Genomic DNA, 14,207 nt, shown 5'->3' with positions numbered 1-14,207 from the left:
ATACGATGAGTTCATTTGTAGAGCTGTAAGCTTTGAAAAATGACAAATACAGTGTGACTTTCTGAAAAGCAATATCAGAGTCATTCAAAACACATTTGGAAGATGCACGCATACACACAGAAATACACATAACACTCCATTACTGTAGAGTACATCGGTCTCAAGTGGAGCTCTCTGCTGGTGCCACTCCTTTATCTGCAGTCATCTGGGAAGACTAGACATAAAATAACCTGACAGCTCAGATCAGCGTTTTGCTCACATAAACAAACGTAAACACAAAGTGAAGCAATCGGATACACTCACACACTGACAAACACAATCTGGGCCACTGGCTGCCAGCAGAGGACGCTGTCCCTGCCTTTGACATTGAGACAGTCCTTGGTGTCTGGAGGTCGTTGCTCAGATCAGACACATTTAATTCTTCTCTTTGGGCTTCATTTATAAAGCATACAAGTCGCATGCAGGTAGCATGGTGTGAGCAGAAAAACACTCAAAATGAGCCTTTTAGAAAATCTTACTGTGACATGTAAATGATCTATTCTGTAAGGAAAGTCTAGTTTTTTAATGCAAATTATGTTTTTGTTGGTTATGTGGGGGTGTTACTTTCTAAGACGTTTATCAGCCTCAGTTCTGAGTTTTTGTCCTGATCACTGCCAGGCTGGGACTGTTAAACTGAGGAACTTTTATCGGACGTAAAAGTCCGACACCATCAGGAATACTATCAGGAAACCATAAATATGTAGGACCTTTTTTCTCCATCTTTTGTAGCTGCTGTGCTGTACTTCAAGAACTCGTCGCTTTCACACGACTTTAACGCTCAGTGGAGAGCTGAAATCACAGTTTTAGGGGTGCGCACACACACGATTCACTATAGTTAATCACTACATTGGTCTGACCTTCAGGCACTACCTGCACAGTTTCTCCTTGCAAGCCTGAGTCTGAAGAGGGAGTATCAAACATTCAGCCTTACAACGAGTTCTGCAGAGTCCAGCAGGAGAGAAGGACGGTTTTATTCTTAATCACAAAGTATTGTTGTAGCAGATCATGAGCTGACCGTGTTTGTCCAAACTCTGAAGTCTAAATCATTGTCAGTTTTAAAAACATTACCCACACTACACCATACCGATGTGTTTCTATGATTTTTTAAATCCAGGCTTTCTGAAGGTCTTTCAAACTTCTTATATTGACATTGGCGGTTTTGTTCACTCCAGTTCTTGTAGCTGACCATTTTCAGAGGAAATTTTTTGTTTTGTTTTGTTAAGCCACTCAACACTGACCTATGAATCATCCAAGGATAAAAAGGCACCAAACTCAAGGGACGAACAAGTGTTGTATCTACACGTAGCAGACAACTTAAAAAGCACCATTGTATCTTCAGGCAGCAGTGCGGGATCATTGTGACAGAGAAGGGAACAAAAGGCAGCAAACATCCAAAGAAGAGCTCCGAATGTCCTTCAAGAAGCCTGGAGAACTATTCCTGAAGACTACTTGAAGAAATTCTAAGAAAGCTTGCCTAAGAGAGTTCAGGCTATGTTGAAGAATAAATATGGTCATACCAAATATTGACTTTCAAGCTTGTTAGAAGTATACAAACTCTGTTTTTGCATGATATACTGTATTTCCAGGCACGTTTGCACGTTTTAATAAATTGCTGCACCTTTTTCCCATTTTCCCAACAAAATAGAAAGAAATGAGGACTGCCTCAAGACTTTTGCACAGTACTGTACAACAGTAGCTTGTACTGCAGTGTCTTTGTGACTTGAAGTGACTGTTGTGAACTAGTGATACATAAATATCATTTAGATAAACTGAATAGGTGAAAATAGAAAAACTGGAACATTTTGTAGAAACCGTTTTACTGGTCTGGCCCACCTAAAATCAAATTTGTCTGTACGTGGTTTATGAATCAATATGTGGGTTAGGGGTTAAAAGAGTGATCGTCACTTACACTGGCACTTTGCACAAGGGTCCTTCTCATATTCCAGAAGATCAGCACGACTACGAACGCTGGCGTTCCTCCTCATGCCACCGCCATCCCGCACCCCTCCATCACGTAGGCGCGCCGCCTCCTCCTTGGCAAACACACCCAGCTCCTGGGTGTACCGCCCATACATCTGAATAGATGGAAAGGAAAAAGTTTTTACACTGGTAGTAACAGAGGAAGGCAGTGTAGAAAATGTCAGTGTGATACAGCATGTTTTCCACTTTAAAAATTAATACTGTGTTGGGTCACAATAATACATTCAGCGTAAACATGCAAAGGTTCAAGCTCTGAGTAAACAGACCCAGCTGTGGAAAATTCACTGACTGCAAATAGAAACTCCATTCACAGCTTTCCTCTTTAATTCTCCTTTAGAAATAAATAAAAAAAATCACTCAGCTTTGACTCAGCAGTCGTGTAATGACTTCTTTTCAGACAGATGAGCAGACAATAAGCTCCACCTGTCAGCTCCCAGCTGATTAACTCTGCAGGGCTGGCACACAATTGACTACTAACAATGAGAGGCGGTGTTCATAGCGAACTACACACAATCAATCACATATAAAGACTGCATCCCAGCCATAGATGTGGTTGTTGTAGATTTGGCCAGTGTGTAGTTAGTTATTAACACCATAATGAAGTTTTTCAAGCTGCTGTTTAGTGTTGTGGTTGTTTGTGTTTGTTGTGTTACTGCGCAGCATTCCTGGAAGAGTCCTCTGCAGAAACCTCAAACTTCTCATTCTTTTCAGTGGTTTCAACAACAGTCAAATGTCCCTCCAACTGCAGCTCCTCTTGATAAATGCCTGGTAGAGGAGGCTCAGAAGCTCCGGTGTGGGACTCCAGATTTGACCCCTGAACAATGTGAAAAAATGAACTGCTGCTTTGATGGGCTACGGTGCTACTATGGGAAAACAGGTATTTATGCTTCGGTGAGGTTTCTTTTCCTGTTGGTGGACATGTGAAACTGAGCAGACCTTCACCCATCTATTGTCTTGTCTCCCAGTGACTGTGCAGTGTACCAGGGATGGCCAGTTTGTGGTGGTTGTGGCTAGAGATGCCACCCTGCCACCTATAGAGCTGGACTCAATCGACCTGCTGGAGACTGACGATGTCTTCTGTACCTCTGTCGACAGCACCTCTGCCTTTGCCATCTTTCAGTTCCCTGTGACAGCATGTGGCACCACAGTTACGGTAGGTGGAGGGTTATCTAGACAGTTTTTAATATGAAAATACAATCTGATCGGATTCATCACTTGAACATAGTCATATTTTTTTTCCCCTCTTCCCACAGGAGGAGGATGGTTTTGTTGTTTATGAAAACCACATGTCGTCTTCATATGAAGTAGGAGTTGGCCTAAAAGGCTCAATCACCAGGGACAGCCATTTTGAGTGAGTCTGTCAAATGGGAATTGAGTCATTAATTGGCAAATTCTGAACACAATGACAACACAAAAGCACTGATTATTTATTTTTGAGTCAACTCTATATAAAACCCCCTTTAGCTTCATGTATTGTAAACTTTTCTCCTTTGGCAGCTGCGATGTAAATGTACTGTTTCTAAAGCACTGCCAGTCAAATTTTGTTTAAATGTGCTGTAAATAAAATGATGGCCATCCCTAAAAGGTTCATACTTCTGATAGTGTATGTTTAAGGTATAATTTCCAAAAAGCTTAAGCAGTTCAGTGGGTACATGTTGGACTTGAAAGAGAACCTGTCGATCCTATTGGACTAATATCTAGAACCAGTGCCTCTGTCGTGCCACACTACAAAGCAATTAGCCTGTAGTTGATTTCCATTCATTCTATGATTTAACTCTTAAAGGGACTGAAACTTAAGTAGGCCTTTGACTGCTTAAATAGCACAAAGTTGTGCTCTGCCAACAGGCTACTGTTCCAGTGTCGGTACTCCGGCACAGCCACAGAGGCTCTCATCCTGGAGGTGAGCCCTGTTCCTCCTCCCGTACCGGTTGCTGCTGCAGGACCTCTCAGAGTGGAGCTCAGACTGGGAAGTGGACAGTGCCGCACAAAAGGATGTGTGGAGGGTGAGTGACACAACCCCTAAGAAGCAGTACAGAAATAACTTGTATGCACTAAAACTATTACTCTACTTGCAGAAGTGGCAGCGTACAGCTCCTTCTATGCCCCGTCAGACTACCCAATCACCAAAGTGTTACGGGAACCCGTCTATGTTGAGGTGCGCATCTTGGCAAGGTCCGACCCAAATATCATTCTGAACTTGGAGCACTGCTGGGCCACTTCCAATCCAAATCCTGACAGCCTGCCACAGTGGGACCTTCTGTTTAATGGGTATATAAAAGCAATCAGATACAACTTTGTACAGTTTTTGTATTTTGTGCTAAGGTGGATTCTTCTTGGCTGCAGGTGTCCATACCATGATGACAAATTCCTGACCACAGTGGTTCATGTGGACAGCTCCTCTGGGCTTCAGTACCCGACGCACCACAAACGTTTTGTCATAAAGATGTTTACATTTGTGGATCCAAACGACTTCTTTCCACAGCAAGACAGGGTACAGCAGAGCTTATTTAAATTGGGTTCCCTTCACAGAAACTGTTTTCTTGACCAAATGTACTTTTTTTTTTTTTAAAAAGGTGTTCGTCCACTGCACCACAGCTGTTTGCTATCCAACCAGCATGGACTCTTGTGAGCAGTACTGTCATCGACAGCGTGAGTATCTTGATTGTAGTCTAATACTTAAACTGCCTGGCATTCTGCCCTAAGTTTACAGAACTGCAGCTTTATGCAAGTTTAGCAAAACTTTCCAGAGCTTTTACACTTCAAGAAGGCAGATCGCACTGAAATTGGCATTTGCAAGCTTAAATCAAAGGTAGAAAGGCTTCCCCCTGGAAGAGCTGAAATGGCATCTAGAATTTTTAGCTTTACATATTCACTTATGCACTTCTGTAAGATTTTCTTTTTCAGCACTTAAAGGAAAAAATGCCTGCCTTGCAGGAAGAGCAGTATCTGCAGCAAGGAAAGTTTCCCAGAGCCAGAGGGGCCTAGTCTCAAGTGGTGAAGTGATCCTGACTGAGAAGACCACAGCAGCACTGAACGCTAAACTGAAAGGATGACCTTCCACTGGCACGCCATTTCTGGCTGTCATTTTTAATAAAGCTTGTTAAAAGCTCATGCTGAACAACTGGGTTTTGTCTCAAATCACTGCTTGAAGGTGACTAACTTTCGCTGAGGTAGATATTCTACAAAGTCAAGCCAGTAACATGATGAAGGTGCCACCCTGTTTTCCTGATTCTTGCTGACAAGGCAGCAAGATTGCATTACAACTAGATGCTTGGAAAATCTATACTGAAATGTACAATAGCATTGTATAACACAGCAGATTTGTTTTCAGTAGTGAAAAACTGCATGTCAGGAAATGTGCTTGACTAGCAACATTAGATGTAGAGGTTTTTTTTTTTTTTTTTTGTTTTTTCTTCCCCCTCCTACCATGTCTCATTAAGATGAGACTCATGATTCCTCAAGACCTGCTGGTAGGCTTCTTGTAGATTTCTCTATGCTGCAACATCTCTCCTCCACTGCTCTATGCACCACCTCCCTTTTTGTGTCCCACTCAACTCCTCCTCTCATTGAGATGGGCATCACGACTCCTCCAGACTGTCTTTCTGCTCGCATGAACAGGAGGTGCAGAGGGAAAGCAGAGCAGCTGTATAGGTTCAGTCTGACGTGCAGAGAACTATGCTGTCAGATGTCCATCTTACTCTACTTTGTATTTTTTTTTAAAAACCTAACCTGCTGGCAATCAAACATGATGCCGCTATGTATCATATTCAGGCAGGACTGCATTTAAGTACTGCTGCAAAATTCTCAGAGGAACTGGCCCATTGGATGGCGAGCAGTAACAGCTGCTGTGTGGATATAAACAGAGTGGAAAATGCTGTCGGGTTGATAGATTAAAAATAGGTGCAGTGTGGAATGCTAAATGTTAGAAAAACAAGGGGTGGGTGGGTGGGGGGCAGTTATGATAACTATTATTTGGGGTGAAAATGGAACTGTTCATGTAAATCAATTTCTGTCCTTAATGAGAAACTCCAGCTAATGAAAGCTTTCATTTTGATAAAATACAGGATGTAAGATTGTTTTGAAAATTCATTTCAATCTGTTTCTATCGAATGAGATTAACGCTGTTCAGTCTGGAAAGTGCAATGAAGAAAAATATTTTAAAAAAACCTCGTATTCAGGTTTTGTGACACAACTTCACATCAATCTCAGCATGTCCTACAATCGTGCAATAATGACATGCACGTTTTTCTCAGTCTGCATTTCAAGATCATTGGGGTGATTTGGTGTTCTGTATTATTATTTGTTTTGTCATTGTAATATTTTTTCAGATAATTCTGCTTTATGAAAATGTTCCAAAAGAGTGAGGCCTTACAGACAGACAGGGGGAGGGCTTCTCTGAGAGCTGACCAATTTTAAACTACAGGGGGCTCCACCTGACTCCACTCACTAGTGGTTTAAGTGGCATGCATGACTCCGTTTCCAACTGTGAGTGGAGCGGATAATAAAGATTAAATATCTACTACTCTAGCCTTAACTGTGGGGGAGAGACACTTGAATAATATACCTTGTACTAGCATCACATAACTTTTTGTTTTTACTTGGCTAGCCGAAAAGCCTAGCGTGTCCAACTCTGCACTCTGTGACATGAATGGGTCGAGTCTGTATTTGGGTTTTTTTGTTGGTGTCAGCCACAGGTGAATGTACTGGGAAGGTAAATCCTTTTTCAGCAACTTAACTGGAGGAACTGCAGTTTCTGCCAATTCCATATTTGCTACTTTGTTCAGCTCTGGAGGCTGGTGCTTGATTGTGACACATGAATTGTTCTTTTGGCTTTTACAATTCTTCAGTGTCCTTTGATAAGGAAGCAGCAGTGCTGTGAATCATAGCTGAGGTGCCAATGATGCTCTCAGTTACCAGCGAGAGAAACCCCACTGCTAAAAGCTTCTGATCTGCTCAGTGACGATGGAGACTTAATATTTGTTCATGCATGTGCTGAACACCTGCACTAGAAACCTCTAAAAGAACAAAGCACGAGTGTAAAGAAACAATGTGCTGCAAAAACTGACAAAATGGGGGCGGTGTGGACAGCTTCAATTTAATGTAATCAAAAAGAATCAGGGGTGTCCAGTCCAGTCCGCACACCAAAGTGTCCATGGGCAAAATACTGAACCCCGAGTTGCTGTGTACATCAGAGTATGAATCTTAGACATAAAGCATTTAGACACAGAAGATAGAAGATAAAATTCAAATAGATTAGTACCTCCCAAATTAAATGACTCATATCAGTCAAAGTCTAAAGATCTTGACCAGAAAAGTAGCGTCTCCATGTTAATCACTACACTCAGAAACTCAATTCTCTCTGACTTTTATAAGGTGGCAAATAAATTTTCATGCACCCACATGGTTGCACACAAATCCGCCATGAGCATCAGACAAACTCCCACTGGGAGTATAAACAGGGCCTGTTAGTGCTTCTTACTTCAGCCTGTGTGAAACCAATCACAGGCCATCTGGAGCACGGCCCCCTGGTGAGAGCAGCAGGTGGGACCCTGTGGGTTAAATGAGCTGTTATCTGTAACCAGCTTAACTCCTACATGGCTAACCTCTGTATCTACATCAGTCGGTTAGCATCCCACACTTGAACCCTTTAAAACCAGTTCGGCTCCTGCTTCCTGCTGATTGGTATTGACTGGTTTCTCATTGATCACAGTGCTCACAGAGAGAAAGAAGGCACGTCTCCAATGAATAAGGTGGTGTCAGTTAATTGGTTAAATAGCAGCAAAAGCCTGAGTGGAGCGGAGTAGTCAGAGGCAACTATCATGGCTGTTATGTCATATTAAAAAGTTGTTTTTTTAAACATGAACACACTCTGAACTAAAAAAACAAAACACACACCTATGATTGTAACAGAAAATCATTTATTTTAAAAGAACAGAATAGTGTTACATTTACTAATTTTTACTATTTTAAATATAACAAACACGGCTAACCAGCAGTTAGGCTGCATATATCCCATGCAGCAGATTCCTGCCTTCAGATACTGCCCTCCTCTATTTTCTGCCTCTTCTTCCTCTGTCCTTATCACAATAAAAGCAACATACCTCAAATTAAACATTATTACTATTGTATTAAAATTTAGAGTGATGCAATGAATTAAAAACAAAATTAGACGTTTTTCCCCACAAGTACTCCAGCAGCAGCTTCTGATGTCAACTAGTGAGGAGACACTCAGTACTGACATTTCAATGCTGTGTCGAGTTCACAAAGTGCAGATGTTTCAAAAAAACTGCTCCAAACTCACGTCACATCACCAGAGCTCAGTGAGGTTTTTTTCACCACGGTTTTGACAGGTAGCTTACCTGCTGCTACTAGGCTTGACTGACAGAGTGTAGAGCAAACTTGATGACACCGCAAACTCCCAGAAAGCTTAAAAGCCATCATCATCACTAGCAGAAACCACAGCAAGAGACAGTTTGTGGGAATTTTTTTGACAGCCGGGTTAGAGAAGCTCATTTTACCCACAATGCAACTGGTGATCCTGCTGTAGAGGTCAAAAGATACCTCACTAATCATTTGTTCCAAGGGCATATGATCGAAACAGCATTTTGAGACAGTAATCCATGCCTTTGTTACTTCTAGGCTGGATTATTGTAACGCACTTTATTTTGGGGTTAGTGATGCGTCCATTAGGCGCCTGCAGGTTGTGCAAAATGCTGCAGCACATCTCTTAACTGGAACAAAAAAGTTTGAGCACATTACCCCAATTTTAATTTCACTCCACTGGCTACCTGTACATTTTAGGATTGTTTTTAAAATTCTCTTATTTGCTTTTAAATCTCTTAATGGCCTGCCCCCCCCCCTACCTCTCGGAGCTACTACAACCATATACACTTCCCCGTTCCCTTAGGTCCGCCAATCAGCAGCTCCTTAAGGTACCAAAAACTAAGTATAAATCTAAAGGTGATCGTGCTTTTGCTGTAGTTGCTCCAAAGTTGTGGAATGATCTACCCTTGCATGTTAGGCAGGCCTCTTCTCTCTCTGAATTTAAAAGTCTTCTTAAAACATATTTATTCGCTGAAGCCTTTGGCATTGATTAGAGGGGTTGACTCAATTTGTTTTGACATGTTTCAATTTATTTTAGTTTTTTAGTTATTTATTTTATCTTATCTCATTTTAATTTTCTTTACTTATGCTTTTAGCATGTACAGCACTTTGTGAACTCTGGTTTTATGTTAAAGTGCTTTATAAATAAAGGTGGTATGGTATGGTATGGTATTAGTTTATTGGCAAGTGGATTTGTGGTATATCCATGACTTTCATCTCAGCAAAAACTACAAAATTCCTGCGTAGACTTGCAACAACTCAGTTATGTGACTTAATTTGCTAAGAGAGAAGTGAAAAACAGAAAATGAAATTTTGAATAAAAATCTGCACATATGACAAATGAAGACATTAGACATATTTTACTTGATTTTCTCTTATTGATCTTCATTTTCAGTCAGCACAATGACTCATTCATTCACACTTCAATCCACCGCACAGGACACATCTTCCACAAGGACTACGTTTAGCATACCTACAAAGAAAACGTTCATTCCCACAAAACCTGTGTGGTTATCACAACAAACATAGTGGCATTTTGTCAGGGTACTGGGTCTGTGACCCAGTGTTTTGTGTTTGTTGGTTAATTTATATTCCTTCATTAATGTTATTCAAGGTTTGGGGTCTTTTTAATGTTTTTTGCTCATGTTTATTTGTAGTTCCTAGGATTTAGGTTTCTGTTACTTTGCCTTTCCTGTGTTCCACGTCTAGTCACTCTTGTCTCCATGTTCCCTCTGTCTCCCCAGTCAGTCATGTCTCTGTGTCACGTCTGTCTTTGTGATTGTCACCTGTTTTATTTTGATAGTCCCTGTCCTGTGTGCAGTGCATCTAGTTTTGCTTCCTCTTGTCTCATTATGTCTGATTAGTCCCAGCTGTGTTTCCCTCCTGTTTCCCATTCCCTCGTTACTCCCTTTTGTATTTAAGCCCTGTGTTTTCCTTTGCCCTTTGTTGTGTCATACCGCCTTATGTGCTTTAAGTCTCTTCATGGTTCTGGTTTCTAGCTTTGTTCTGTACTACTTTCCTGGTGTTTTTTGTTCTTAGTTTCTTACTCAGGGTTTTGGGTTGTTTTGGTTTTTTTTAGGTTTTTTTTATGGAGAAGTTTTCCCAGCGAATAAAGCTGCCGTTCTAAGTTTACCTTTTTCGTGTTGAGTCCTGTATTTGGACCCACTTCCTGCCTGCCACAGCACAGCCAAAATGTAACAATAGCAAAAGACGCCAGCAGGTGTCTCTGTGGAGAAGGGTTCGAAAACGAAAACTCTATATCAGGGGTGTCAAACTTAAATACACAGTGGGCCAAAATTCAAAACTGGAACAAAGTCGCGGGCTAACATTAATATTTATTGAAGATCTAGATAAAAGAATGAATCTTTTCTTATTGACTCAAACAAGTTTTGCTGAAAAACTGAATATGGAACAAGCAAAGCTTAATACTAAACAATATATATATTAGCTGTATAATACCAGTAGGCCAGCTCTAATAGTAATTTGGTATTGGCCAGAGTTTGACACCTATGCTCTATATGATTCACGCATAATCCTGAACATTTCTGGGTTTCACAAAGCCTTCACTAATATTAACTGGCAGCAATAGGGTTAATGATTAAGGGTTAATTTGGCTATCCCAATTGCACTTGGTTCTACCTGGAACCTTTAAAAGACACTTGGGATGCCTGGCAATCTCCTGACCTGAACCCGCACTTCAAATATTTCATTTCAGGTAAAAGTTGAAAGTTTTATTTTCTATTGGCTTAACCAAACCTGGCAGCCCAAATAAGTATTTTGATTTCTGGATGAGACCTTCACCAGTATCTTCACCAGCACAAAACACCAATGACTAAAACATCACAATGGAGTCCAATGTTTACTCTATTGCATACTTTTGGTCGCAAACAGTTTCTATTCGTGCATCCATAGATGCCTGTTTTATGTTCCACTGTGTTCACCAGCCTGACACTATGTCTGTGCACTTGAGTTTTTGACTGATTTCAGCTGCCACTCCCGTTTATGGTAAAGAACACAAAACGTTGAGGGCATGACTCAATGTAGTCCTTTGCAAAGCTGGTTCATGTGATGACACTTGGTAGATTTGCTTCTATCAGCAACAGATTGAAACTTTGTTTAAAAATTTCAGTAGAAAGTGAAAACAGAATTTTACTGTCTAGTATCCATAATATCACGATGTGCTGACAATGTGCCAGTAAGCCTGCAGCACCGATTTAAGACATTCTCCCATCAATGTGAAGAAAGTTTGTAAGCGGAAAACACTCATTCCTTTTTTGGCATGTATTCACCATAGATTCTTTTCAATGAGTTTATGCAATATTACATTTATTCCCATTCAGAGTGCAGGAATTTTTCACCAAGCCCTTGGTGATTTGAATTGATTAGGGGAGAGTTAGACCACTGCAGCAAAATGGCTTAAAGTCTTGGCTCTGTGGTCTCGTGTGTGTGTGACCGCCCTTTTGCTATTGAGCCCAGTTAATCGTGGCACTGTCATCTTAAACATCTGAGTGTCATCAGGGGGGAAAGAAATGTCCACTGATGGAGGAAAACCTGGTCATTCAGTATGTTTCAGGTAGTCAGCTGACCTAATTTTTTGCACCCATCATGTAGCTGAACTACATACCTAAACAACTGAAACAACCTCTGATCAAACACCGGCCCTACAGACAGGAGCTGACTATCCTGATGCACCTTCATTCTGGAAGAGGATAAATCTGGACTCATCGAACCACGTGACCTTTTTCCATTTATCCAGAGTTCAATCTTTACGCTCCCTAGCAAACTGAAGACCTTTTGCTTTCCAAATTAGCGTCACCGATAATTAATTTAGTCCCAGTCCCCAGAGTTCTCTTTGGACTGTGCATGTGGAAATGTTCTTACTTTCGCTATTAAATATGAACACCAGTTGTACTGTTTTTCTAGAAACATTTAAGTAATCAATCACGACGACTCATGAGGTTTTGTTTCTTAACGTCTTCGAAGGTAATGTTTCTCCACTATCCTTCCTGGTTTTAGTAACGTGTTGGACAGTTCTTAATCCAGCTTTAGTTTCAATAATCTCTCTAGTTGTTTTTTTCCTTAAAGAAAACCAATAATTTGATGCTTCTGACACATAGGAACATCTTTTTCATAACCACAGAATATGTAATGAGAATGAAATGCGAAGCTACACACTGCATCAGTTAAGCTTAAAACCCTGTTATCAGCCAAAACAGTAATCACTGTAGTAATTATCTAATTACTACATAATCCAGGTGGTGACTTTTTTTAGCCAATTATACACAACAAAATCACCCATTAGCACTTGACTTGTGTGGCCTGACCGTAAGCGAGCATCGACAAACCTATTGTTAGTTTTACAGTTGATTTTTATAATCAGCATTAAATTTGTTAATTAATTTTTGGCTTCACCTGAAATTTAATCACCTGTGAATGGTTGTAAAAAAAAAAAAAAAGCCCAAATCTGTCCTCTGAGTTACCCTAAACCGATTAACACTACAAGCAGCAAAGTTATTATACAGCCAGGCATGGTTAGCTATACTGAAATGCTGCTCTAGCACTCATGAACATCATATTTGGACTCGTGTGTGTCTGCGAACATGAATAAATGCGCTTCGTTGAGCTTTACAGTATTAAAGCAATGCTGCTAAAAAACTGAAGCCTCCTCAACTTTGATCAGTCCCTCATCGCGTCCATCACACAGCAGCAAGTGTTGGCTTCAGTCTGTAGCTTTATAATGCCCACGTCCTTTCAAATGTCTAGTAGTCAGTCTATTTTGGCAGTGTGAGCACAGCTTTTCAAATCAAGCCACCAACATTTTAACAAGAAGCGAGGACCACTTGTCCTGCGACATTCTACTGCGTAAGACCCCCTACTTTACTGTTACACCACACTCTCCCGCTCGACCCCCTACTTTACTGTTACACCACACTCTCCCGCCTTTCTAAGTCCGACCATGTGCGAGTCCAGAACAACAGATTAACTAAAACGTCCTATATGATTCAGCAATTATCAGGAGCGCTGCGAGACAATTTATTCACCATGAGGCGACACCAAGGACAAATATTTGACGCTGTAATGATGAAGGCTGGAACATCAAAAAAACTTCCATCCTTGCTGCTTTTTATTAACACATATTCATGGCGTGATTTTAATTTCTTCTGTTGTGAATGACGGATGTTTTAGACCCTTAAACTCCTACATACCGTCAAGGCCGTGTGATTACTTAAGCGCATGCTGAGTGTGTATTGATGAGAGCAGGAGAACAACAAGAGGACTAAAGCACTCAAGCTAATCTGGACCCTGCAGCCTCCAGGGACAGGAAAATTGAATTAGAGGAGGAAGTGACACATTCGACTCACTCGACTGTCTACATTTGCATTCAGGCAGGTAGCGGAGGCTGCTTTTAGGATAGTTAACCGTGAGTCAGAGCTCCACGCAGCAGAAAACCTTTTTGTAGTCGAGCAGACTTGTGCACACGTGTGAGGAAAAAAATTACAAAATACACTTCAGTCACACCGGTGGGAAAGCAGAACACGGGATGGGAGACAGCCGAAGGACTGAGAGAGACTCAAACATCAACATACTTATTTAAGAGAGGTGTTTTTGTTTTTTGCATATGCAACTAAATGTTAAGCATTTAAATTTGATTTGTGCAATTCAAACTGTTAAAAGATACTTTTAATCAACAATGTGTGTACATTCTTTTTGTCGTTAATGGTGTTTTATACTTAAAAGCTTCTGTATACGTAGTTGACGTCATGCACACGTTGCTTAAGAGTTGAACGTGATACAACCTCAGGTCGCTAAGGACAAATATGGATTCCCTAGTGAGTGATTATTGGAGGTGAAAAACTGTCACCAGGTGAAATTGGTGCCAAAGCGGGTGCTGCACCTAAAACCTCCTCAGCAGCCAACAGATTGCTGCAGTCACCTGTAGTTTGTACGGAGGACCTTGCAAACTACTAGCTGAGTGGAAACGCGAAACGGAGTATGTTCCCCTTCAAAATAAAAGCTGTGCTTTACTGCTGCAACAAGCATGTTTCAAATGGTTACCATTTCCGTTTGGAGTCACATGTTTCGCA

General features: G+C 41.0%; 2 protein-coding genes across 2 annotated transcripts in view; one reads left to right on the top strand and one right to left on the bottom strand.

The window, feature by feature from the left end:
• The window catches only part of clcn2a (chloride channel, voltage-sensitive 2a), a 59,425-nt gene that overhangs the window by 33,294 nt on the left and 11,924 nt on the right, over positions 1-14,207 (bottom strand). The window contains exon 2 of the mRNA XM_085378692.1: positions 1,949-2,114. Coding sequence (XP_085234818.1) covers positions 1,949-2,114 — 166 coding nt within the window. The remainder of the gene's footprint in view (positions 1-1,948; positions 2,115-14,207) is intronic.
• LOC146613433 (zona pellucida sperm-binding protein 4-like) lies at positions 2,611-5,072 on the top strand. Its single transcript, XM_085378709.1, has 8 exons — positions 2,611-2,896; positions 2,985-3,172; positions 3,273-3,370; positions 3,865-4,022; positions 4,095-4,287; positions 4,363-4,510; positions 4,593-4,668; positions 4,954-5,072. The coding sequence occupies exons 1-8, from the start codon at positions 2,617-2,619 to the stop codon at positions 5,070-5,072; spliced, it is 1,260 nt and encodes a 419-aa protein (XP_085234835.1). The 5' UTR covers positions 2,611-2,616.

Source organism: Diplotaxodon limnothrissa, linkage group LG18, assembly GCF_057381915.1.
Source record: "Diplotaxodon limnothrissa isolate DT_005_m linkage group LG18, D_limnothrissa_male_GT1.1, whole genome shotgun sequence".
In the NCBI taxonomy this organism is placed as follows: Eukaryota; Metazoa; Chordata; class Actinopteri; order Cichliformes; family Cichlidae; genus Diplotaxodon; species Diplotaxodon limnothrissa.
This window is presented reverse-complemented; position numbering and strand designations above follow the sequence as displayed.

Bases quoted from the DNA above. Each gene is read 5' to 3' on its own strand.
- LOC146613433 (XM_085378709.1), top strand. From the start codon at position 2,617: ATGAAGTTTTTCAAGCTGCTGTTTAGTGTTGTGGTTGTTTGTGTTTGT. The intron at 4,023-4,094 runs GTGAGTGACACA...CTCTACTTGCAG, and splicing joins CACAAAAGGATGTGTGGAGG to AAGTGGCAGCGTACAGCTCC. The intron at 4,511-4,592 runs GTACAGCAGAGC...TTTTTTAAAAAG, and splicing joins TCTTTCCACAGCAAGACAGG to GTGTTCGTCCACTGCACCAC.